Source organism: Phaethon lepturus, unplaced genomic scaffold, assembly GCF_000687285.1.
Source record: "Phaethon lepturus isolate BGI_N335 unplaced genomic scaffold, ASM68728v1 scaffold632, whole genome shotgun sequence".
NCBI classification, from domain to species: domain Eukaryota; kingdom Metazoa; phylum Chordata; class Aves; order Phaethontiformes; family Phaethontidae; genus Phaethon; species Phaethon lepturus.
The window spans coordinates 12423-39048 of NW_010522392.1; the positions used below are offsets into that span (position 1 = coordinate 12423).

The 26626-nt window shown below is 41.6% G+C and overlaps 1 protein-coding gene across 3 annotated transcripts in view; it reads right to left on the bottom strand.

Moving 5' to 3' along the window:
* ALDH18A1 (aldehyde dehydrogenase 18 family, member A1) overlaps window positions 1-23436 on the bottom strand; it is a 31877-nt gene extending 8441 nt beyond the window's left edge. The window contains exons 1-13 of one of the 3 annotated variants that reach the window (XM_010281779.1): window positions 23310-23336; window positions 21245-21247; window positions 19199-19242; window positions 18609-18837; window positions 16796-16945; window positions 16609-16713; window positions 15011-15169; window positions 14349-14439; window positions 12646-12770; window positions 8965-9109; window positions 5743-5816; window positions 4973-5072; window positions 3618-3838 (exon numbers count right to left, since the gene is read on the bottom strand). In XM_010281779.1, the coding sequence (XP_010280081.1) occupies window positions 3618-3838; window positions 4973-5072; window positions 5743-5816; window positions 8965-9109; window positions 12646-12770; window positions 14349-14439; window positions 15011-15169; window positions 16609-16713; window positions 16796-16945; window positions 18609-18837; window positions 19199-19242; window positions 21245-21247; window positions 23310-23336 (1473 nt within the window). Of the gene's footprint in view, window positions 1-3617; window positions 3839-4972; window positions 5073-5742; window positions 5817-8964; window positions 9110-12645; window positions 12771-14348; window positions 14440-15010; window positions 15170-16608; window positions 16714-16795; window positions 16946-18608; window positions 18838-19198; window positions 19243-21244; window positions 21248-23309 lie in introns of all 3 variants that reach the window. The other 2 variants (XM_010281778.1, XM_010281777.1) reach the window with 2 other exon arrangements.
* Between the last annotated feature and the right edge of the window lie 3190 nt (window positions 23437-26626).

Below are 26626 nucleotides of genomic sequence, written 5' to 3' on the forward strand. Positions count from 1 at the left end.
AGCTGTCTGGGGGAAAAAGACCTGGGGGTGCTGGTTGACAGCCGGCTGAACATGAGCCAGCAGTGTGCCCAGGTGGCCAAGAAGGCCAACACTGTCCTGGCCTGTATCAAAAAGAGTGTGATATCCCAGAACTGGGGACGTGATCATACCCCTGTGCTCGGCACTGGTGAGGCCATACCTCGAATCCTGTGTTCAGTGTTGGGCCCCTCACTACAAGGACTTTGAGGTGCTGGAGCATGTCCAGAGAAGGGCAAAGAAGCTGGTGAAGGGTCTGGAGAAAAAGTCTGATGAGGAGCAGCTGAGGGAACCAGGGGTGTTCAGTCTGGAGAAGAGGAGGCTGAGGGGAGACCTCATCACTCTCTACAACTACCTGAAAGGGGGTTGTGGTGAGGTGGGTGTTGGTCTCTTCTCCCAAGTAACAAGCAGTAGAACGAGAGGAAATGGCCTCAAGTTGCACCAGGGGAGGGTTAGACTAGATATTAGGAGAAATTTCTTTACTGAGAGAGTGGTTAAGCATTGGAACAGGCTGTCCAGGGAGGTGGTGGAGTCACCATCACTGGAAGTATTCAAAAAACATGTAGACATGGCACTTCAGGACATGGTTTAGTGGGCATGGTGGTGTTGGGTTGATGGTTGGACTTGATGATCTTAAAGGTCTTTTCCAACCTGTATGATTCTGTGGTTTTACGTACCTCTCCAAAGGTCAGTATCACAAAGAAAAGCTAAATAAATAAGCTTATTTAAATAAAGAATTCCGGTCTGCAGGCATAAGATAAAAGAAAGGTTATGAAGTGATTCGAGAAAAAAATTTAAAAAAAAAATCAAGAATTAAGACACAGAAATAAAAAACTTTGTGATCAAAGGGAGAACAGAAGATAAGGGGTTTCAAAACAGTTCAGTCCCTTCAAAGAATAGTAGAGCATGACTATACTCCAGAGCAACAATTGGATTTGGTGGAATCTATAGCAAGTAGTCTGTGAAAGATGCTCACAACTTGGCCTTGTAAGTATTAGAGGTAAACATGCTACTTGTACATGCTCATTAGAAGCTTATTAGATCTTAACTGGTAATCTGCAATTGTTTCACCTTTACTGCAACTCAGGACTGAACTCTGAGCACTGACCTAACTCTGCTCAAGCTGACTCCAGGGAGGAAATCAAGCATGCTCTCTTCCAGGGCAAAGTCAGATTTCCCCTGTAATTGCTTACCCAAACAAGCATGAGATGCAGTAGTAAACTAAAAGGAGGGAACTGCTCCTCTGCATTCAAGAGACCATCCTACTATCAGCTACAGCATGGGACAAAAACCATGCACTTCAAATGCAGAGGTGTCAGAGATGATCCTCTCAAGTTGCATCAGAGAACCTGATGCGAGTTATGAGGAGGCTGGGAGGAAGAAAAGCAACTACCAAGACAAGCTATTCCAAGTCTGTAAAACAAAGGGGGGGAAAAAGCCATCAAAAGTCAGTCTGGTTTAAGTTTTAAGATAAAGGGGAGGAGAAAGAGGGAGACATCAGCTATGCAAGGCGAGAGACCAGCGCTGAAGTCCAGGAAGACAGACTAGAATTCAACAAAGAAACATACTGGTTATCTATGAAGAACTAAGCTAGCAGCAAGGAGCCAATAACGGTAGACAAGAAGACAAGTGCCTTTTTTTTCATGATGCTGGAGAAATGAAACAAATGTATGTTATTTAACTTCTGTAAGTGGTTCTCGGGGTGCAACCTTGAGAGAAGAAACAAAATTCCACTGAACAAAGAAACACCAAGTTAACTACAAGGGGAATTCTACTACTGAACTTAAGTGAACTATCCTAATTAACATCTAATTAACATATCATTGCCATAGTAGAAACCCACCCTTGGGTAGGGAAATATAATTGGCATGATAGAAACCCGACCTCGGGTAGGAAAAGCCCCCTACCCACAGAAGCCCCTTCCTCACTGAGCATGCCTAGGAAAAAAGGATGCTGTGACTTTAAGTGGAGACAAGCAATAGGACTTGAGCAATAGACACTAGCGATAGGATGAGAGGAAATGGCCTCAAGTTGTGCCAGGGGAGGTTTAGACTGGATATTTGGAAAAATTTCTTCATCAAGAGAGTGGTCAAGCATTGGAACAGGCTGCCCAGGGAGGTGGTGGAGTCACCATCACTGGAAGTGTTCAAAAAATGTGAAGATGTGGCACTTCAGGATATGGTTTAGTGGGCATAGTGGTGTTGGGTTGATGGTTGGACTTGATGATCTTAAAGGTCTTTTCCAACCTGTATGATTCTGTGACAAGGCTTGTGAGAACCAATAGGAACAAGGGTGACTGAGCCAACTTGCAAAAATACTGATACCTGTTGCTCAAAATGTATAAATATTTTCCGTGTGGTAATCGAGGTGTGCTAGCTTTGTGGGCCTACCACCTAGCACCCAGCTCTGTGCAGATTTGGAAAAAAAGCAAGTATCTTGAGTCTGTTTTTCAGCCCTCTGAACACCAGGTGAAAGAACTCATATTTGGGACTACAATGGGAACTTAGCCTAAAGCATACTCCCTTTCAATATGAAATGGCGACCACTTGTAAAATACAGGCACAAAGTACCAAGCTGTCCACTGGTTGAGTCTCACTTCCTTTTAAAGTGCCTGTACCCATCGCTTTCTCCTCAAACACCTGCTCAGATGTTAGAGAACTCCTCAATCTTTCTAGACACCTAATGTTAATTGTGGGAAACAGTTTTGATAATGAACTTTTTTTGTTTTCTTGTTAAAATTTACTACAGTTGCTCAGTAAAGTAGTGGGGAGTTAGAAAATAAGATCAAGGTTGCCTCTGCAACATTAGTTCAGCCCCCATATTTTCATGCATTAGAAAAGCACTTACTCAACAGCACAACTCCCGCACAGCGCTACAGATGAAGGTACTAGCCTTAAGATGCCTGCCTTATTCTTGGCACAAGATAAATGACATTCACTTACAGTACACTATTCAAGATTTTCAATAGCCTTTCCAGCAACTTCAGTACTTATGAACTTAGGACACCATTCTTCCTCACACCCATCTCACTACAACTGTGTAAAAGCTATCATTCCGCCTCACTGCACACAAGCAGTATCAGTACAGGACAGACCACTCAAAACCTGGAACTTCTGTGCTCTCTGTGCTTCGCATTTTTTTAATAATGTATTCCTAACAGTTACAGTTAATTACTAACAGCTGTATTAAACAATGCCTGTTTAATTCCAGCCTGTAGTTTATCTGTATGCAGCATGGACAGGTAAAACAAATGCTTACTGGTAGGAGCCTACCAAGTGACCAAGCGAGTTAGGCACTGAGCATACATTTGTAAGACACATGCAGCAACTGCACCATCTGAATGTAAGATAGCTCCTTCTGTTTGTCAGGTTTAAAAAAACAAAACAAAACCACGCCTGAGTAATTCTGAACACTGCATAAGCAAGTCCTGAGAATATCTCTGCAGGAAAAATAGGGATGCCAACGAAATCATTTTTAGAAGAACCCAAGCAAGAGTCCTTTGACACGAGACTTCTTGCAGCCTCCCAATGCTCATCAACAGAAATACCCTTTCTTTTATTGTCAAAGAATTCCCAACAGTGTAGCCTGCCCTCCTTACATACCTGTGGAAGACAGTCAGGACGGGACTCAAAGATCACGAGAAGGACGCCAATAGGCACTGTCACCTGCTCCAAATCCAGGTCTTTCGCTATTCGTGTTCGCCGAATTACACGGCCAACACTGTCCTGTGAGGATGCTGCAATCTGACGCAGACCAATAGCCAAGCTGTTCAGTTTTGATGTAGACAGACTTAAACGTTTTAACAAAGGAAGTGCCAATCTCCCTAAAAGAAAGAAAAAATTGTGCTGGAGATAGATTGGTCTAGCTAGGCTCAAGCAAAAGCAACTTAAACGAGTGGTGAACCTAAGGAAAATTCAGGTATTTCCCACACCCTAGCAAGAAACACACCTGAGATGAAACATACACAGCATTGAGTCTGGTAGCCACAGTAACAGCCACTCAGATGTGACAATAATTTCACCCACCACCACATTTTCACTTAATGCAGTTTAAGTGATTTGTACATGAAGCAACATCAACATCCACAAAGATAAGGTTTGTCCTATTTCAAGTACTGCTATATGTCTGAACTTTTTACAAATTTCTAACCCTTGCAGTATTTCTGGAAGGTTCGGGCAGTAATTTCAGCTTTCCGTTTTACAGATAGAAATCCCAAAGCACAGACACATGTATAACATTTCTGTTCAGACTGCGCAAGAACTGCCTGAATTTTCCAGCCTGAACACACTCTGGCAGCAAGTTAATGCAGCAATGTCTCCTCAAGTACTCTGGTCAGTAAAAAATGGTTCCCTGGCATATCCACAAAGTATTATAATTCATGATGTGTCATTTCATTTGCTATCCCCATATGTACACATCCCAATCCCAACTTCTCAATGAACGTATCAGTCTAAGACAGAAGAATGGGTTTAATCCAAGCCACCTAAAGAGAACCTTCCTCAATCAGAAGGGGATGTGGTTCTTTCTGGAGACCATCAATTTAAGTATAGAGATGACAACCTTCCCCTCAGGAGCCAAACATTACCTTAACCATCCCAGAAAATACTCACTTTATGCATGACAATAACAGAGATGATGTTTGTTATATTCCACTTCTTAAGTGAGCCTCCTTTGGCAAAATGGAGCATTAATTTTTATGTTTTATATTATTTTTACAATACACTGCTTGGTGTTTTGCAAGGCCTCAGTATCTTCTCTGATTAAGGTATGTGTTTTACGTAACTAAGGAAGCTGCAGCTGTTTACGCTGATCAGGTCTCAAGGTCCTGGGTTTACTAATCTGTGACAGCCAAACTACCCAATCCCAGGTGACAGAAGATTCTAGTTTTGCTCATTTCCTTCAAGGCCCAGAGAGCTGCAAGACAATAGGATTACCGTGGAAAGATTTGAAGTATTACCTTTATTTTCAGCCTCTTCTAAGTCCTTTTTGTTTGCCAGGAGAATGTCTTCTCTATGGTCAGTTAGTAAGTCAGCAAGACGATAAATAATCTCTGCTCTCTAAAAGAGAGAACAGTTTCTGAACTGACTTCTTACACAGAGTCCATGCTATTTGCCATCTGGTCCCCTTCAGTCCATTTATGTTGACCACATCCTCTCACTGTCTTGACTCCCCCAAATACTCCCTGGACAGCTGATTTTTCCAGCCTGCATCACATTGAAAGAAGAGGCTGAACACTGCTTCAGCCTTTACTTTGCTTTTTATTAGCTTGCTTTCCATACCCAGTCGTCTTCACCAAACCCACAATGTTCTTCCTTTAAGACCACCTTGTCTTTTTCACAACAGATGCCACATTTTACCTACCCAGCTGCAGAGCAGTAATTGATTGTCTACAGCTCCTCTTTCGCATATACTACACACAGAAGTGATTGGAGCAAGTTATTCCAGTCAATTCTTCAGCAGCCCTGATTACAATTTGTTCCTGTGTGATATTCAACACTATTAACATTTTTATAAACACCACATGAAAGCATATATTACTTCACAGCCCCAAGGTACATTATCTTTCTGCTTTTCTCATCTCTTTAAGCATGCTGTAATCCAAATGATGGATCTGGCACACAAAGAATAGATTCTTGTCCCAAGAGGCCCATTTATGTTATAAATCCGTATTGTTAAACTTGCCACACATTCACAAGCTTAACAAGTGAGGCCATATTGTTCTGTCACCTGCTCAGGCTGTAGAGCCGCCAGGGTCCTGCCACCAGCACGAGCCATTTCACCTTGCTGCTCTACTGTAGGACCTGCAAAAAACCCCAAAAATATGCCATGCAGACAAAGTAACAGCACATGTGGAAGTCAACACTAGCCCTTCCATCTTCCAATTCTTTGCTCAAAGCAGGAAAGCAGGTACAGTCTTAGGCAGGCATATTCAAAAAATTGTTGTATGCTAAAACAGGAAAATCTGTAGCTGACACAAAAATACTGCTATGGTCCCCAAACATAAAGAGTCACCACAGAAATTCTGCAAGGTCACCATGTCAGAGGCAAGTGTGCACCATGTATCAAAAAGACAAATGGCAAAAGAACACCAGAAGAGCTAACTCTCAGAGCATCGTAGGCTACTGAAAGAAAGGGGACAAACTTTGAAAAGTTTTAAGTATCCAGCTGAGGAAAACGGAAAGGATTACAACATAGGATGGGAATGTACAAACAATAATGGAAGTCAAAACCCAATCTGAGTAACAGCTCGCAGAAAAATTGCTCTCCCTCTGTCTCTCCTTGTGTGCATTTTAGAAGGGTTCCTGTAGAAGAAATGTGTGGGGTTTTTTTCTTTTTTTTTCTGTCAGTACCTCAAAGAATCTGTCTCAAACTGAAATGATATGGAACAGGTTACTTCTGCTTCTATTTCAAAACAAGTCATCAGGTTCAGGTAACACTTCCCCAAAGAGCTTGCAAGTAGCTCATAGAAAAACTAAGTTGTGATTTTTAACTCTGCTGAAATTGCTTGTAAAACAGATGACTTGAAGGTGATGAATATGACCCGACATCTTATTTAAGAATGGTGCCATGGAAATAGCCAGAGCAGGAATTCCAGTGTTATGGAAAACATCAAGAGGTATAATGGGAAGTGTAAGAAAAGAACTTGTGGACACGTGATTAATTACTTAAGAAGTACTAGAACAGCTTTGTAAAGTGAAGCCGTACTTTACAAGGTATGGTATGTTTTGGGGTTCTTTGAGAAAAATGACACATATGTAAGCAGATATAGTTGATTTTTAAAAGTTACTTGAATTTCCAAAGTGTGTTCTTCAGAAGATAGAAGACAAAGAGGAGACTGGAGTAAACACTTGTCACAAGAGTGGAAGAGTGCCAGTAGAATTGCACAGGGACTTTTGACACTTGCCATATTTGTAAGTGACTCAGAATGGGGCCACAAGATGAAAAGCTTTACTGTGGGTACAAACTCATTATAGTGGGACTAACCAAAAAGCATCATTATCACACTTTTTCCTAGAAAGCAGCCTTCCAGAGGAGGACCCCAGGGTGCTGGTGGACACCCAGTTGAACACAAGCCAAGCAGCATGCCCTTGCCGCAAAGGCATCCAATGCTCTCCTGGGCTGCCTTAGGAGAAGTATTGCCAGCAGGTTGAGGCAGGTGATCCTTCCCCTTTAATTTAGCACTGGTGAGGCCACACCTGGAGTACTGTGCCCAGTTCTGGGCTCCCCAGAGCCCAAGAGAGACATGGACGCTGTGGAGAGAGTCCAAAGATGACGAAGGGACGGGAGCATCTCTCTCACGAGGAAAGGCTGAGAGAGCTGGGCCTGTTTAGCCTGGAGAAGGCAGCTGGGGGGGATCTCATCAGTACATACAAATACCTGAAGGGAGTGTGTAAAGGAGATGGAGACAGGCTCTTTTCAGTGGTGCCCAGTGACAGGACAAGAGGCAATGGGCACAAACTGAAACACAGGAGGTGCCTCCCATCAGGAACCACTTTAGCACTGTGAGGATGATCGAGCACTGGTACAGGTTGCCCAGGGAGACTGTGGAATCTCCATTCCTGGAGACATTCAAAAGCTGTCTGGACACAGTTGGACTCAGTCCTGGGCAACCTGCTTGAGCATGGGGTAGGACTAGATGACCCTGTCATCTGTCATACTGTCCCTTCCAACCTCAGCCATTCGGCAATTCTGTGATATCCTCTGCAGCCAAGTCACTAGGCCACAAAACGGTGAGTGTAACTCAAACCAGAGCAACACAAAGCAATGTAGAGGGGAAAAGGAAAATCAGACCTTAGTACTGTAACAATACTATGAAAACATCATCTCGGTGAACATCAACATCAAAAAGCAAATTAAATGTTTGAAATTACTAGAGAAGGCCTAGAGAACATAACAGAAAACGTCATCAATCTTATCAAAACTCAGTCCTGCCATCTCATAAATTAAAGCTTCATTTACATCTTGAAAGCTATCTGAAATTTTGATTTTTTGCCCATCTCAAAAAGGCCACAATAGAATGAAAACAGTTTTGAACTAGAGAAAGGGGGATCACCAAGTTTTTTGAACAGCTTTGATGCAAAATGTCTAAGATCAAAACTCCTTCTCATGGAAGAGAGATGATGAGCGGAAAGACAATGTCTCACATCTTCAAAGTTGGACAGGGATTTATCGTCCATACAGGCAGCAGGGGCATCAAATGAAGCTATTGTTTGATGAAGGCTGTATCACCCACCCAAACACAAATTAAAGCAAGCAGTTCTCCACATAGTTCTAGCTGCAGAGTTTACACACAGTATCTAGTTAAGGCTCTTGACTGTTGTGACACAGAGCTCTGCAGCTGCCAAGTCTTTACATGGATTCAAAGGATGATTTGACAGTTCGCACAAGAAATCCATTGAGGATTGTTATACGCAATGGAATTCGCTTGGCTTAAAGCGCAAGTCAAAAATATCACTCCATACTTGTCCTATTCTGCTAAGTCACCAAAGTGATCTTTGGTCTGACTGTCTCCAGCAATTGTTACACTGTTGCAGCAATGCAGTGGCAGGAAAATGTTCCTATCTAGCAATACCAGAAGACTGAGTCATAACACGAATTTATGACAAGAAATATAACAAAACACTGTCTTAGTTCAGCAGCACATTCTATGTCCACATTTTCACATTGAAATTTTCAATACTTGATGATAACCTCTAAGACTAAAAATGGTAAAAATTCTACTCATTGCATTCTTCAAATACAAGTCTGATGCAGCAGTTTATCAGCTGGAGGGAACCAGAGCAGAGGATTCAACATTTTCTATTCCTACTTTAGAAACTAGCTTTCAAAATTAAGCTTTTCAAGCTAAAATTTTTCAAGCAGGGTGTGGTTTCACAGTTATTGTACAGGTCTTCTAACCTTTCAGGAAATCTCTACAACTCTCAATGTCCACATTACCTCTGTACTCACCTGCAGGTTTTACCTCTGAAAAAAAAGTTCCAACTTTTTTCCCTTCCACAATATCTGTGATGACATGACCCGAGATCTTTGGGTGGGTTCCATTTGCAATCACTACAGAGGTGCCTCCTTGGAGGGCCCACAGAGCTGCTTTCACCTACAGTGAAGGATAGAGCCAGTTCCAGGAAATTCATTTGTTATTTGAATCACCATTCTCCACAAGACTTCTTGCTCCACTTTGGTCTCCACATTAATCACTTATGCTCTCAAAGAGCATTCAACACACTTCAGAAACTTCCATAATGTAGCACTGAATGAGATCATGTATTCGCGCTTTACCTTCCCTTCCTTAACTAGCTGCCCCTTCGTGAGTGTACTTCAAATTTTCCTAACGGCCTGCTTTTTTCAAGACTTCTGCAAGGGCACTTTGGTCCTATGTTCCTTTTCACCATTACTTTATGTTGCAAGTTCTTCTTACTGTTTGAAGAAACCCAATCCTCTTTTTTGAAAAGATTCTGTTGCCCATTTCCCTGACATTGATTAGCCACCAATAATTAATCCACTTTAAGTGACCACATTATATTACTTGTACTGTGGAGCACTGTTCTTGCTCGGGTCCTAACCGTTACCATGTAACATTGAAATATTACTCAATACCTTTAGCTGTCTGAATTACTCCCTTAAAGTTTGATCAGCCTAAGCACTCCTCGTGCATCTGCTTAAGATGTAGACATATTCCCATTGTTTATAAGCCTTTGGTGAAGTCATTAATTTTGCTGAAGCGTTACTCAGGTTTCCACACAAAGTTTCTACCTACTTTGTTCACATTTCCTGTTCATGTTGTTATCAGATTTTTTTAGTTATTTGCTTCTACTCTTTGCTTGGGAGTACACCTATTGTCTTAATAGCTGTTTCTTTCAGTAGGCTCTATTTGCAGACTTTGTACTTATTCAGTTTTGAATTATATGCTTTTTATTTGGTATTCTTCCCCCTTTTTGTTGTTATTTTGGAGGAGGACTCTGTAAGTATAGCACTTAGGGAGTCATCTTCAAAGGTCAGGACCACAGCGTGCAAAGCAACACACGTAAGATCTAAGGCAAGAAGCAAGTCTGAAACAGGAACAAGGTGATGTCCACAGACAGGTGGGAACTGCAATCAATGATACTACCAGATCACCCGTGTGCTAAAGGCTGTCATGCAGGGTGGGTGGGGAGGCAGGCAGGTATCATGGTCAACAAGAGCGCTATGAAATTTAGGGACAGTATCTTTGTAGGCATTGCCCTAACATAAAACGCAACAGCATAAAAGTTCCCTTCCTGAACTTCAGAGTTGGCATATTGAAGTTTGCTTAGTCCTTCTATAAGATGTTAAACTTACAGCAGGATTAGCTTATCAGTAAGGGTCCTCTGAAATCCCCATGTACTGATTAGTCCTAAGATTAGCCTCTTCTCACACACCTGAGCCACTGATTAAGGCATCAGAACATCATTTCTCTAAAATGTCCTCCCTCCAGCATTTCACTGGTTCATGCCAAAATACAAAAACACAAATCCAAATCCCAGATGTTACCTGCTGAAGAGGTACTGCCTGTGGTCTCCTTCACTTCTTTTCCCAATCAAGGTATATTGGTGGGATAATGCTGCCCATATTTAATTATGTGTCATTTATTTTACTGCAAAAGTTTCTCTGCTTTCCCACTTCTACACTTTCCTAATATGGTTCTACAATTAGGTACTACAGTCCATGTTCACTGGGAGACACCACCTGCCAAGATATGCCTATCACATCACACTCCTGACTACCACAAGACCATCAACTACTCCATTTTTGCTCATTTCATGCTCATAATCAAGATTTGTACTTTGAGCTACCATCTGCTTATTCCATTATTGATGTTACAGTTTTCCAAAAATATCACCCAATTCTCAACTGTAACAATTTTTTACACAGCAGCAGCACTGAGATTTGCCTCTATGTGACTCAGACTTAAAGATACCAAGTATCTCTAACAGATTATTATTTTTACAATACAAGTACTCTCTGACCTTGGCAGCTTTCCCCTCAATACCTGGAATCATTTAAAATACTCCAGAAGCCAGATGGAGGGAAAGTTGTTTCTAAATAAGCTGTGTATATCCCATAGTTACAAATAGAACACTCAAATGCCGCCTCCTTTTGCCACCTTCCAGTCCATGCTCCAATACTAAAGTATGCCTTACCTGATTCTTCAGAAAAGGAAATAAAATATAAGATAACTGGTGATGAAATTCACTTTGGTCTTTCCCTGCTTAGTCAAAATCTACTTCAGCTTTTACAGACAACCTTCCAAAAGTGTCCTTAGGAAACCCACACCAGTTAATACCACCATCACGCATATCCCAGCATCATGACAGACATATGCTGAAGTCTTACACCACACCCATGTCTATGCACTCACAGCAATGAATACTGAGGGCATCCAACTGTACACAGCACTAAAAAACGTTGGCCCTCCTACCTCTACTAATCTTGTACTTGGGAACTATGGTACCTTGGTCTCCACCAATATATCCTTCAGAAGCAAACAGCACACATACAAACTCAAAAAGGAGACAGAGGTATCGTATCAGATTCAAGTGACAGGGATTCCCAAAGTCTTTGGATTATCACACAAGAAAGAAGTGAGGACTGACTCTTATTTTATTTTAAAACACCAACTTAATAAAGTTTCAAATGTCACATTTTACAAACTACTGGAACGTAATTCATTAGTTGCTCTTTTCAATTCACATGTACCAAAGGGAGAAGCTAAAGGAACCCATACACTTTTCCAGGGTACTCACAGAGTAGCTGAGGCTGGAAAGGATCTGTGGAGATCATATATTGCAACCTCCTGCCCAGAGCAGGGTCAACTAGAACAAATGACTGAAGACACCGTCTAGTCAGGTTTTGAACATCTCCAAACATTGAGATTCCACAGGCTCTCCTAGCAACCCGCTCCAGTGCTTCAGCAACCTCACCATAAAATTCTTACATTTCAATTTAATTTCTTGTATTTCAGCCTGTGGCCCACTGCCTCTTGGCTGTTCCCTGGATACCACTGAGAAGAGTCTGGCTCTGTTATCTCTACACGCTCCCTTCAGTTATTTATACATAAACCTTCTCTTCTCCGGGGTAAACAGTCCTAGCTCTCAGCATCTCCTAGAGTGACAGATGTTCCGATTCTTTAATCATATTAATCATATTATGGCTCTCTGCTGAATTCACTGTAGTATGCCATGTCCTTCTTGTACTGCAGTGTCCAGAACCAGACACAACTCTACAGACATGGTCTCCCTAGTGCTGAGTAGAGGGAAGTAATAATTTCCCTCATCCTGCTGGCTATGTTCTTTCTAATGCAACCCAGGATGCTGTTGGCCTGCTTTGCTGAAAGGGCATATTGCTGGCTCACGTGCCACTTGGTGTCTACCGGGACCCCTATGCCCTTTTCAGTGAACCTGCTTTCCAGCCAGTTAACTCCCCAGCCCATACTAGTGAACGGAGTTGTTCCTCCCCAGGGGGAGGACTCAGCATTTCCCGTTATTGAACTCCATAAGGTTTCTGTCTGCAGCCTGTCAAGATCCATCTGAATGGCAGAACAATCATCTAGTCTATCTCCCTTTCCCACATCTCCCTTTCCTTCCCAATAACAAAACAAACATTCTGTATTTCTACCTTGGCTTCCATGCCTCCCATTCCCACCCGGGATTTGGTTCCAAATGTCACAGACTGCTGGTCTCCTGGGTAGAATATGTCAATGAGCTTTGCATCATCAGATCCTGGAGGGCTGTCAAAGAGTCCTGAAATAAATAGTAAAAATCTGTTAGTGTTATATACACTCATCTCCAAAGCTCACCCAAGAAAAAAGGGAAAAAAAAAATCCTTGAGGCTGAAAAGCTGTATTCCACTTTACAGGATTGAAAAATTTCATTGAACCCTGCTTTTTGTGGGACAAAGCATGATACACTTAACAGGCAGACTCAAGAAGTATAGCTTTACTGAAAACATAATAAGAAACTGAAAATCCCCATGCTGAATAGCAGCATGCAAGCTGGGAGGTAGTGACATTTGGTTGAGGTTACAGAGACAGTTTACAGCTTTTATATGTTCAAAATCCGGGCTTACATATACAAGCCCACAACTGAACAGGCAAAGGATAGCCCTCCTCACCAAAACCTCAGATGATATTCTTGAATGCTGGGTTGTACAGTGGGCAATTCAGAAATATGTAAAAAGGGTAACTGTCGCATTCTGCTAAGAAGGAACACAACACTACAGAGACATACTCTTGTTTTTAAAAGTCTAGTAATTTTATGTAACTATGTTTGGAGCTGAATGACACACTGATTTACCTGAACACATTAAACCTAAACTCTACCACCACACTTACGTGAACAAATACTGGCATTACAAATTAGACAGCACAAGTGCAGTCTATCTGTGTCTTTCCTTGATAGCTCGGGAAGGAGAGAACACACATCTTTCCATGAACAAGATGTCACATTGAATGAATAAGCCTGGAGGATGGGGGTGTTGGGTGTTAATTTATTTTTACAAGTTGTTTTGACTATTGCTTTTATGACTTGTTCTCAAACAGTCATTTCAACTAGAATCAACCATGAAATCCAGCTGAATCTGCTAAAAGAAACTGTGTTTATGGGAAGGCACCTCCTTACTCCTTAGGGCCTATAACTGTGTTCCAAAGTCCAGGATCCACTGAAATAAACCCATGTGGAGAAGATGAAAAGACTATGTGACTTGGGTGATGTGGACTGCACTGATCTGAAACTGCACCCACTATCCTCCTCCCTCTAGAAAAGGAACTTCAACATCCATAGGTGACAGACTTATGTCACATCAGCACAGCTCAGAAGACTAGTGTAACCCAAATGTCTGGGATACAGAAAAAGCTAGCAAGTTCCAGGTATCTGGAAAGCCATGAATAGGACTTGTAATGTACCTTAATTCGCTGGAAGACAGAACCTGCTGCCAGAAGAAACAAACTATTGTAGACTAGTATTTGGCTTATCCTCCTCATTCTAAACACACAGCCTTTATCCTCTGTATTACTCATGGCTATACCATACAATTCTGAGAAGCTAGCAGAAGTACCATAGCACATATGGTATTCTGGGTTTTGGAACAAGTCTCAAGTTCAACACGCATTCTCACCCACCCAGATTCAACAGTGTGGCAGACAGTCTTTGCTTTATGCAACAGCATAAGCATTGGGTATATGCCTTAAGGAGTTATGTGGTCTGTAGTAATGCCCCTGTAAAAGATATGAACTGAAGAGATCAGTAAAACCCGAATATAGGTTGGTTTAACTATCTGATATACTTCAGTAAAACAAGAAAGTAAAGAAATTACTCACAAACCTTCTACATCTGAGAGAACAATCAGGAGATCAGTTTTCATTTCCACAGCCAGTCGTGCTGCCAGACTGTCATTATCCTTTACACTAATTACCTGCAACACACACGCATATCAGCAGCACTGAATAGTGGGAGGAACTAGGAAATATTTGTCTGCAACATACAAAAGCAAGCTACCTCAGCACTACCAAGTCCTTCTGAGCTACTTTGTTCACACCCACTGAAAGGCGACCTTTGTGTGAAAGTACGCATACTTTTGGAATGCAGTACAGTGGTATCAAAACGACAATGAAGTACTTGCATTCTCCACCTTGGTGCCCAGTGACAGGACAAGAGGTACTAACTGACCCTGCTTTGAGCAGGGGTGGCTGGACTAGATGAGCTGCAGAACTCCCTGCCAGCTTCAACTATTCAGTGAAGACCAAACTGGGAACGCTTGCTTTTGGCAGAGCAGACATCATCTGTCCTGCTTCCACCCCACACTGCTGTATCATGCCAGAAACAGACAGTTCAGCATAGTCTTCCAGCACCCTCTGTCCACATTACTAATTCTGTATGTGTGTTTCCCTGCTGCAGGCTTCAGAGGTCCCCGATTATGGCATTAGTACACATTAGTGCCGTACCATCTACAAGCAGAATCCACCCCCTTGCAATACTTTACCCACATTTACCCCCTGCAGATCACTGTTTGGCTCTGGAGGTGGAACAACAGCATCATTAGTGTTAATTATAGGGACAATATTCATTCTTAAAAGCTCATGCAATGTTCCATTTAAGTTCCGACGCTTCTGTTCATCATGGAAATCCAGGTTGGTAACTAAAATCTAAAAGGAGGAAAAAAAATTAATATATACTTAGCCTATTATTTTTCCTTAGAAGAACATCATAAACATATCTGTTAACATAAAAGATCAGTCATGCCCTCCGGGTCACTAAAGAAACATAAGCCACATTTAAAGGATAAAGAATATGAGTAAGAAATATTCCTTCCACAACATTTTCAGGTTTATATGCCTTAACTTCCACTGGAGCCTAATAATGGCCTTTCTTAAGCTGACAGATCATAGGTTCCAGGAATCATGTTGGAAAAAAAAAAACCAACCATAAGCAGAACATAGATGCTGATGATAACTACTAAGACCCTAAACAATTTGACAGATTACTCAGGACACTGCCTCTCCTGTTTTGCCTCCCAGTGTTAATGTTCCTACAGCTGCAAGCAGAAGGGATGCTTTGTCTTAAGCCTTATCTTCAGCTCTAGAACTCACTTGTTTTTCTGAATGAATCTTGGTTTTAAAGCCTCCTCCATGCAGACACCATCCCTTTCTTCTTGGTATTTTAAGACAAAAAACCCTCAATGTCTGCTCTGAAGAGACTTTCTTTTTTTCATCTTTACCGTTGGACATTTGAGAACTAAGCCAACAACTCCACCACACAAATGTTGCAATAGTACTTGGAATCAATGGGTACACTGACTTTTCTGGCATGGTCAATTAATTCTTTTAAATCAAAGGAACGATAGTTGTCTTCAGACTTGAACAAGATTATAATTCAGCGCAACCTATAGTGATTGTTCGCTACACTGCAAAGGTTTTAGTGATATCCACTATACTGTATTACAGGAAGAAGTTCCTCCAAGAGAGACTTCATACTAGGCTCCTAAGTTCATTAAAAGTGTCTAAACAAGTAAGGCCTTACAGTTGATGCAATTCTGTATTCTTGAAGTATTTAAAATAAGCAAAGCCTGTTTAAGAGTAGTTCCAATTAATACAGTTGCAACATTCAGTATAGGTAGAAGACCCAGGTGAGGGATACCACCACCCACAAGTTAGATAGGTTTGAGGACCAGATGGACAGCAAGTTCTGAAGTGTGGATATGCACTTCTGTCAGCTTTACAGAATGCGTGGCAGTTCAGCCACTTGGCGATTTTTAAACCCCCACTGCGGATCTCCAACTTCAGCTTTTGTGAAGAGACCTTAACAGACATCACCCTGTACGTAAGAGCAGACACACACAAACTCCAAAAAGGGAAAGCGTATTTACTTCACCCTGGTGATAAGTAACTCCATTTCAGACATACTTTGCAAGGCATTGCTGTATAAGCTACCATTTATGCTGCAATATTAAGCCCAAAACCAGGATGGCAATGGAAATGCAAGACTACAGTAACGATAGCAGCATATAAAACACAGAAAAAATCCAAGAACAATCCCATCACTGACTGAAGTAGCAAGTGAGTGTAGGAAAGAAAGAATCCCTTACTTGAGCTGCACAAATGCTGTACTGTGTAAACATGGCCTCATACAGAGCCATTAGTCCACTCTGTCCAGCTGCTGCACAGGCTCGGGCCTCCAAAACTGGAATAGCCTACAAAGATGAAGAACAGCTGTCAGGCAGTGACTTGAACAGGTACATTCAAGGAAAAGTGGGAGTGCTGCCAGCCACTCACCATATCCTTTAGCTGACTCTGGCCTGAATGAAGCGCTTGCCTCACACTCTGAGAAAGCAAGATCTCATGACGCAACCGCTGCTTTCCAAAAGCTACAGCACCACTGGTGACAATCATCATCTCTCGGCCCTGATTTTGCAGCACTGACACCTATAAGTACAGAACATAAGAAATAGGGCTTGGAGCATGATCGCTGCTAGCATGACAGTTCTGGCTATTATAAATAACCTTATGCTTACCAGTTCTTGCCAAGAGAAGTGTTTCACTTCATCCATAGATGTGCAAAGCAAGGCAATCACCCTCAAAGATACTCCAGCACACCTTCCTAGCCACTTAGGAGCTATGGAAAGGACTGCGTGTAATCTATAGCTTCTGCTAAGCTTTCTTTTCACAGTAACAGTTTTTATGACAGAGTCGTGCTTGAATTTTCACAACACATAGTACCTGGTAACACTTCTATACACCTTGCCCCACCACCCCGATTGCTACAGATAAGGAAGGATAAGGTATGAAAAGGCTGTAAAGTTGCAGCTTTACCTTCCACCAACCTTCTTACTCACCACCCATTCCCAAAGCTGCCACTATACAGCAACTTGTATTCTAGAAATGAAGAAGCTAACTGTGATAGTAGAGTTTTTAATTACTTCTTGCTTACATGCTTCTGCCCAGATTCCTTTAAAAGCTCTAAAGCTGGATGTCTTACATGAATTTATTTTATTATGCTAACTTTACTTCCCAGAGAAGACACATCCAATCTCCCCCAAAGTCATAATTTCATTTTGGAGAATCAATCTGTAAGGTGATCCCCTGAGTTTTCCTACAAGTAATGAGGTTTGAAGCTTTCTCCTGGAGGAAATCGACAAATGTTCAGGTAATCAAGAAGGGTCTACTCTTTCTGGAGGCTTCACAAGCTTCAGTGTCACCTTCCCGCTAGATCCAACTAATGACCTAGTCATGTCTTACCTATTGCATAAAAATCTCACTGTGCAAACCTCTCCCTTTATACTGGGTCTGGCCGAGATGGAGTTAACTTTCTTCATAGGGGCCCATATGGTGCTGTGTTTTGGACTTCAGGACTAAAATAGTGTTGATAACATTCCGATGTTTTACCTATTGCTAAATAGAGCTTGCACAGCATCAAAGCCTTCTCTTTTTCCCCATACTGAGCAGTACTTGCACAGCAGCAAGGCTTTCTTTTTCCCCACAACATCCCATCACAGCAGATAGGCTAGGGGCTGGGCTAGGAGTTCAGAGAGGACACGTTTGGGACACCTAACATGAACTGGCCAAAGGGATGTTCCATACCATGTAATGTCATGCTCAGTAATAAAACTGGGGTAGCAGAATAGTAAAGAGTAGGGGGCTGTCTTCCAGGGTGGCTGTCACTCGACGACTAGCTGGACATCGGTCCGCTTGTGCGAGATAGTGAATGACTGTCTTAGCATCACTTGTTTCTTTTACCCTTTCCTTTACTTATTAAACTGTCTTTATTTCAAGCCATGAGTTTTCTTACTTTTACTCTTCCTATTTTCTTCCCAATCCAACTGGTGGTGGGGCAGAGGTGTGGGGAGTGAACAAGCATCTGTGTGGGTGCTTAGCTGCTGGTCAGGGTCAACCCACCACACCTTCAAAAACCAATTTACTGAGTTACATGGCTTACCACAGCACAGGGGGATGAAACAGGGGAAGGCCAACACATTGCTTTAAAGGGCTATCACTGTTTTATGATTTTTTCCTACAATCTTCTGTGCCATCCAACAACCACTGAGTATCTGAAGTTAAAACAAACATTCCACTTTGGTCACAGAATTACCTGCTCTACGATAGATGCCAGCCTCCCAAGGGCCAAGCCACACTCATCCCCTCGAGTCACAACAGCACTACCCAGCTTCACTACAATCCGTTTTGCATGCTTCAGCTCACTGCGGTGTGCAAACGATTTTCCATGTGCACGGCTGAGTGGCATGGTGATAAATGGGATGTTGCTCCAACAACGGATGGATTCATTCCTTAATCTTTGGTTATGGCAAGGGAGATCTGTGGTTAAAGAAAGAAAGAAAGGAAAAAAAAAAGCAGTTTTAAATGTTTCATTCAGACTTTAAGCCCTTGTATTTATGTAACATTTCCTCCCTTTCCAAGGCTAAAGCTCGTAACACACACTTCTCCATGACTGAGAATGAGAAGCTAGTTTTCAAGACACCAAAATAAAGTGAGAACCAATAATATCTGAGCAGCACTAACCATCCTAAGGTATATAAGGCAATATCCCACATGTCACAGAGCTTTGACTCTGGGAATCTAGAAGACCAAACTGAAAGACACTGTGAAAGGGCCCATACAGCTCACATCAGCAGTAAAAGTACTAGTTTTAAAAACAATCTCCTTTGCCTTGGCTCATCAGATACAGCTAGAGAGTTTTCCTGTCTGTAGTAGCGCAGAAAGCATGACTGTTAGGAAAGAAGAGAAACACAGCTTTTACAACATCTCCAAGTCAGGTATTCTTGCATGTTGCTCAACTACGGGCAGCAGAAGGGGGATGATGGAAGCATCCATACAAAATGGAAGACACCTTACTACAGGATAAATAGACATTGGAGGGAGAAGAGACAGTCACAGCATTACTCAGGCAAGATGCATAAGGCTGGCACTTCGCTCAAGTCAATGTGCTAGGGAACATTTCTCAGCAAAACCTTCGTTTTCAAAATGCCTGCAAAGGACAGTAAGATCACTACCAGCACAGCAGATTAAAGAGAATAGTGACTATTAAGGTAGAATCAGAAGGAACAGTTTGGATCCTTTCTAACTGATAAAGCTGTGGACCCAAATACGTGAAGTTCCAAAGTTAAGCTGAAGGAATGAAGGCAGATGGAAAGCACTTCCAACACACTTCATATGAAGTTTTGCAGAGCCACAGTGAATTGTGTCTGAAGGAGTTGTGCAGATAAGAGTATCTGCAGTCCAAGTGCGTCAACTGGATAGTTAATATAATATGGATAAGCCATACTACTTGAAAAAAAAAATATTGAAACCCCATTTCCTTATCCTCCATCTAGTTGTTCTTGTATTACTATTCAGAAACTGCATTAAACCAGGTCAATTTTTAGATGGTCTCAAAAATACCAGTACAGCAAAAAAGAGGGAGAACACTTCTGACATAACTACAGAAAAAATGGCTACCAACACTACACTCTGGGACCAAAAGTGCAACCTAGTCAAAAGATGGCACACATTCATAGAAAAAATACGGAGATCATGCTGGATGCTACTGAAAAGCATTTAAAGAACAATGCAATCATCACGCACAGTTGACATTGGTTCACAAAGGAAGAGTCCGGTTTAACCAATTTGATAATCTTCTACAATAAGGTCACCTGCCCAGTGGATGAAGGGAAGGTGGCAGATGTAGTTTTTCACGATTTTAGTGAGCCATTTGATACTGTCCCTTACAGCATCCTTCTGGACAAGTTGTCCAGCTGTGAAATAAGCAGGTTCACGGTGCGCTGGGTGAAGAACTGTCTAGACAGCAGGGCTCAAAGGGTAGTAGTGAATCGGGCTACATCTGGCTAGCGACCGGTCACCAGTGGTGTTCCTCAGGGCTCAATCCTAGGGCCAGTGCTGTTCAGTATTTTTATCAATGATCTGGATGCCGGAGTGGACTGCATCATTAGCAAGTTTACTGATGATACTAAACTGGGAGGTGCTGTTGTCTCTCTCAAGGGACAAGAGGCCTTGCAAAAGGATCTGGATAGACTGGAGCACTGGGCAATCATCAATGGCATGAAATTTAACATGAACAAATGCTGGCTTCTGCACGGGGGGCAGAGTAACACTGGGCACAAGTATAAATTGGAGAGAAGTGGCTGGGGAGCAGCCCTGCAGAAAGGGATCTGGGGATGCTGATCAACAACAGGCTCAGTAGGAGCCAGCAGCATGCCCTGGCAGCTAGGAGAGCAAACCACATCCTGGGGTGTATCAAACGTCCTCTGAGGAGCAGCAGAGGACTCTGGGTTTGTCTAGTCTGGAGAGAAGGAGGCTGAGGGGCGACCTCATATGCTCTCTACAGCTTCCTGAGGAGGGGTCGTGGAGAGGGAGGAGAGCAGCCCTGCAGAAAGGGATCTGGGGATGCTGATCAACAACAGGCTCAGTAGGAGCCAGCAGCATGCCCTGGCAGCTAGGAGAGCAAACCACATCCTGGGGTGTATCAAACGTCCTCTGAGGAGCAGCAGAGGACTCTGGGTTTGTCTAGTCTGGAGAGAAGGAGGCTGAGGGGCGACCTCATATGCTCTCTACAGCTTCCTGAGGAGGGGTCGTGGAGAGGGAGGTGCTGAGCTCTTCTCCCTGGGATCCAGGGACAGGACGTGTGGGAATGGTTCAAAGCTGCATCAGGGAAGGTTCAGACTGGACATCAGGAAACATTTCGTTACCGAGAGGGTGTTCAAACATTGGAACAGGCTTCCTAGAGAGGTGGTAGATGCCCTATGCCTGTCAGTGTTTAATGGGCCTTTGCACAATGCCCTTAATAACATGCTTTAGCTTTTAGTCAGCTCTGAAGTGGTCAGGCAGTTGGACGTGATGATTGTTGTAGATACCTCTTCCAACTGAAAATATTCTATTCTAGTCAATCCTAACCAATATCTCATCTGAAGATGTTGAGGCTTCTTTACAAATCAGTAAACTGAAGCCTATGCTGTAATCAGAGTAACCTGATTTTATTTAATTTGCTCAGTCTCTCTAGTTTTGATGATCTATAACACAAAACAGATTAATTTATAACCTAAAGTGTCTATTCTGGGTGTCACCTCTGCTGGAGAAAGACAGGAATGGATACAGTGCTACAGAAAAGAGAAACATGACATTTAACAATGTTTTAAATAAACACATCTTTTGTTCATTATACGCACAGAAGTCGCTTAAATGACTAATCATAACTGAGCGCTGCACTAACATGTCACGCATATAAAAGCAGAAAATGGAAACTGGAGATGAATTTCATTTGCCCCTTATTTTCATGAGGGAGTACTTCTGAATGTAAATAAGGCCTACAATAGTTACGAAAGAATATGTGACGGAGTTCAGTTTAACTGTTCTTCCCAGCATTATACATTACTACACAGGATTTGCCTACCCTACATAGTATGACCAGAAAGGAGTAAAACCAATTTATTTCCAATTCTCTTGGCTAGAGCTTCAGGGTTTAGAAGGTTCCAAGGCAGCAGCTGTTAATGGATAACGACCATCTGAAAAGAAACCACTTACTTTTCAGAAAAAAAAGGAAAAAGACACCAGTTCTAGAATGAGCAAAAATTTAATTCATCTCCACTAAAGTCCTAATTGCTAACTTTGCTCCATGACTGCATAAACCTAGCTTTTTTAGTTATTTTAGACTGGACTGAGATGTGAAATTGGCTCCCATGTTACATATGCAAAACACTTCTGGTGATGCAAGCCCATTAACTTGCTTCACATGCAATTAGGGAGAAACTGATATAGCCATCCAGACAAACTTTTGGACAAATAGGTTTCTCAGCATTCAAGTTTTTATATTGAGTACCTTGTCAACACTTTCACTTCCTTAATAAAGAAGGGAAAACATATGAAAGAGACTTAAGTATTTGGCACTGCAGATCCTTTTATGTAACCTGCATGATGCTTGCTTTCAAGCAGAGTTTCAAAATACATACAAGTTGAACAGGATCACAACAGAAACAGTGGAGAACAAAAGAAAAATGTGATAAATGCTCAATCCAATTCAGAATGCAACTGATGAAGTAAGCAGAGTTGCTCCAATACTGGATACTGACTACTGTCAATACTAAGGAGTAATTTTCACAGTCTTAACTATGAGTAGTTTATTGACTTTGGAAAACACAGAATATTTAGAAATACTACAAATGCAGAAGTCAACAGAACTAAAGCTCAGAAAAAACAAGTTTAGCATTTTCAAGACTTCAACATTTATTAATTCATATAAATATCAACAAAAGAGAACTGTTAACACACAGACCAATGGGAAATTAATCTTGCATCTAATGGTATACAGTTAATCCCTAGATCTAATAGAGTCTATCTATCCTTGCCTTCTCTATTTCAGACTACTAATCAAATAAACAGTGAATGGTTCTCTCAAGTTAGGTTTTCAGGGAACAACTACTTACAGGGCACCTATATATTTACACTCAGGTTTCCCGCAAACATCTTTCCACTTTTATCTTGTTTTCCAGGAATGTATGAGGTTGAAATAAAGAACTTTTTTTACAGTAGCAGTACTTTTCACAACTGATTTTTTTTTTGCTTGAAACGCACGTCATAATGAAAAACACACCCTCTCAGACATCCAGATGAGTATTATTGAGTTAAGGAAGAAAGTAACATTAAGAAACTAGAGTTTCAATTCCAGAGGTTCTAAATTTTGAATGATGTTAATGAGGTGATTTTACTTTCAAGGAAAGAGTATAGGCATGCCCACACATACTGACCAACAGTATTAGAAACATGTGCTTTCTCTCATACATACATAAACGGGAAATGGCTGTGATGGCATGTGGTGGTAACACAAAGCACCATCCAGGGGAACGCACAAGAGGGCTCAGAGCAGCTTGACACAACATTTTGAGATGCCTTCTGCAAATCAAGGGTATCTGTAAGTTAAAAGAAAGGGAGGAGAGGGAAAACTGGTTAAATATCAGTGAACTTCCATCTATATTTCTCTTCTCGCCCACTCCCAACCCCAAAACCTCTTTGTCCTGCACAGTCTTAACGCAATTTCCTTGTGCAAGAGATAGGCAGTCCACTCACTCCATTTTGCAGAATTCCCAGGCTATACTTAGAAGAACTGAAGGCCACTGTTTCCTACTTGCTGGAAGAAGATCATTATTAAAGATCAAAAATGAAACATTGTTGCCCAACAAGGGAAAAAACTATTAGCGAGTGTACCTACAACAGAGAAAAGTCATACCTTTGTCCACAGAGAAGCCTGGAAGAAAAAAAAAAAAAACAAACTTAGAGAGGCTGTATCATCCAGCCTTCTCTGTACACTCCACAACAGTGCATCTACTATACTTCTTATGAATCTCAGCCCTATTCAATATAGAAGATTCACTTTTCCCTGAGCACTACCTAATGACAAGGTATTAACCATCATTACAAGTAAGGACACCAATTTCCAAGGTATTTGGCATTAGTTTCCCTTGACTAAACTTGTAAACACTCAGGATTCTTGTAACTCAAAATCCATTAGAGCAAGTACCCCGCAAACAAGGGATACAAAATTAGGAATTTCCTGTGACAGGTCTAGTTGAAGTAATCCATCTAGTATAACAAAGGAGATCAACAAGAATTCAGTTCTCCCAGACAGTGCTTAAGCCATGAAACCGCTTCTTCCACTTTTAAAAAATTTTGCTTCCTTTACTTGCTTTCAATCCATCCCTCTCCACTGTTGGAATAGAGCAAATAACATTGCACAAGCTGTGGTAGGGAGAAGGTATTGAAGACAGGACAAGGAGAGCTCATAGTAACTGCATTGGAAGCCTGCTATTACAAATACCATGACAATTATAGCACTTAGCAGTTCTGGCATACACATACATGAACACTTGAAGTTGCTTTATTACTCTGCATCAGTGTATTGTTATTACATCTCTACATAAGACAAGGGAGCCACCAGCAAATAATGGTTCTCCTTTTTTGTCTAGTAAAGATTACATAGCATGGCATTTCAACAATATTAATCTGCAATGTCCCTTCAGGTCTCTATTTCATCTGAAATGGTAGTCTTGACCAGCAAAGGACTCAGAGCAGATGATACAACTGAGCAAGTAGTCCAAGTTTTCTTCTCATAACAGGGCAAGCTTAAAGGAGCTGGTGAACAGTACCAACTAGATATTCCATCTTTGAACCCTCACCAGGCACCTCATGCACCCACCTTTGGGGGGCATGACAATTCCCACTGTTCATGTCTGGCTGTTTGACCCTTTCACCTTGAAGTTCACACAGGCATCTACTGTCAGCCATTGTCTTCCCAGTAGAGTTTCAGTTGTGTCTCAGAGGGATGCTCAAAGTCCAGCAGCTCCTGACAATGTGAGCTGGCAAACAGCAGGTCCTTTATCCAGAACCACTTCCACCACAATTATCCAAAGTGGAACTGCCTGTTTGCCTTCAGCTCCCTTCACAAGACCATCTCGCTTTGGGAACAGAACCAGGCACTCTACCTGAAGTTTCACCCAGACATCTTCTGTTACAACCACTCCTGTCAGGCTTTCAACTCCCAGTACAATAATAATCTTCACCTGGTCTTGCACTGTCACTAGAATACAGACCCATACTAGCTAGATCAAGCTGTGTTGTGACCTCAGTTGCTCCTACTGAGGAGTGAGAAATGGCAGACTGTGGATCTTTTGAAGGAAAAAGATTAGAAAGAAATAGCGGGTTTTTTAAGCTAGCTTGTGAGAAAAGGCAAGGATACTAAGTTAACAAGGAAACAGAAACAGAAATTGTAAAGCAGCAGCAGACATCAAGAAAAGAGAGAGAGGTATGTGAAACGGGAATGATGCTGACAGAAAGCACAGACAGAGCACAGGGCACGCTATAAATTACAAGCTGTCTTTCAGGCTAGTCCAAGGCTGCAGAACAACTCATTCCTCTCCTCTCGCTCAATCAAGGATTTAAAGTTAATTTCAATCCATTCCACTCATTTCCAGCATTTCCATACCTAGAATGGTTCTGGCCTTCAGTAACAAACCAAAAAAGGTACATAATTAAAAAAAAAAAAAATTTTAAAAAATCTGCCTTACTTGGAGTGGAGGGAGCAACAAAAAGAAATGCAAAGTGCATTATTCAGGTATTTCTCCAAGACTCTAGCATCAGCTTAAAAAAAAATTTTTTTTTTTTCATTACCAGGAAAACCTACTCCTTCCAAACTAGTCTCCGAACCTGACTTTAAGAAATATCATTCTCCCATGATCTCTTTAAATTTAAATAGAAGTTATCCTTATATTATCACTCACAGAAAGCAATACTCTTGGCTAGTTTTCATTAATTTATTATCTTCACAGCAGCTGTTAAATAGCACAGTATATCTGGATTGTTCCAGATCAGTGTAAAGAGACTTAGTCACCTTCCCAAGCAATCAAAGGTCTCAGTTACTAAAACTGGTGCCTTTAACAATAACAATCTATAACACTGATTTCTTCCAGTCTGTTGGCTGCAGGCCCATGGGATGTCCACAACTATTTGCAGTGAGTTGACAAAATAAAACTAAATAAACTTTTTTCACAGTTTTATATATAATGGCCAATGTCTCAACTAAGTGTTGGGACATTCCACAAGTGAAAAAAATCTGGTAACCAAATTCCTATAGAAGGAGCTATATTGTACTACACTTCAGCAATTAAGCAGAGATAAATCAAGTTCCAAGGAAACGCACACAGTTCTAATGAATTAAGTATTTGCCATAGAACATATAAACCCTCTGTAACATTCAGGAGGGGTTGTTACTTAAACAGCTTTGTTACCATACCAACTAAAACTTTTGTAAGTAAAAAAACCCCAAAACAAAAACAAAACACAAAAACCAAAACCCTGCAGTTCTTAGTGCAAACTCAAAACCTAGAAAACTTCCCAGAGGGAAGTCAGTTCAGAAGAACTGACTAAAATAAAGAAAAGCTTCAACTAAATTGTCTTTAGAAGATTTTGCAAATAGCTTTGCCCAGGCTCCACAGAAGTTATACACACAGAGAACAGGCAATTCAAAGCGGTATGTACCATGCAATTCCTTTCTACCAAGAATCCATTCCAGCAGGACAGCGAGGCCACGGCCGTCTGCACCTATTGGCA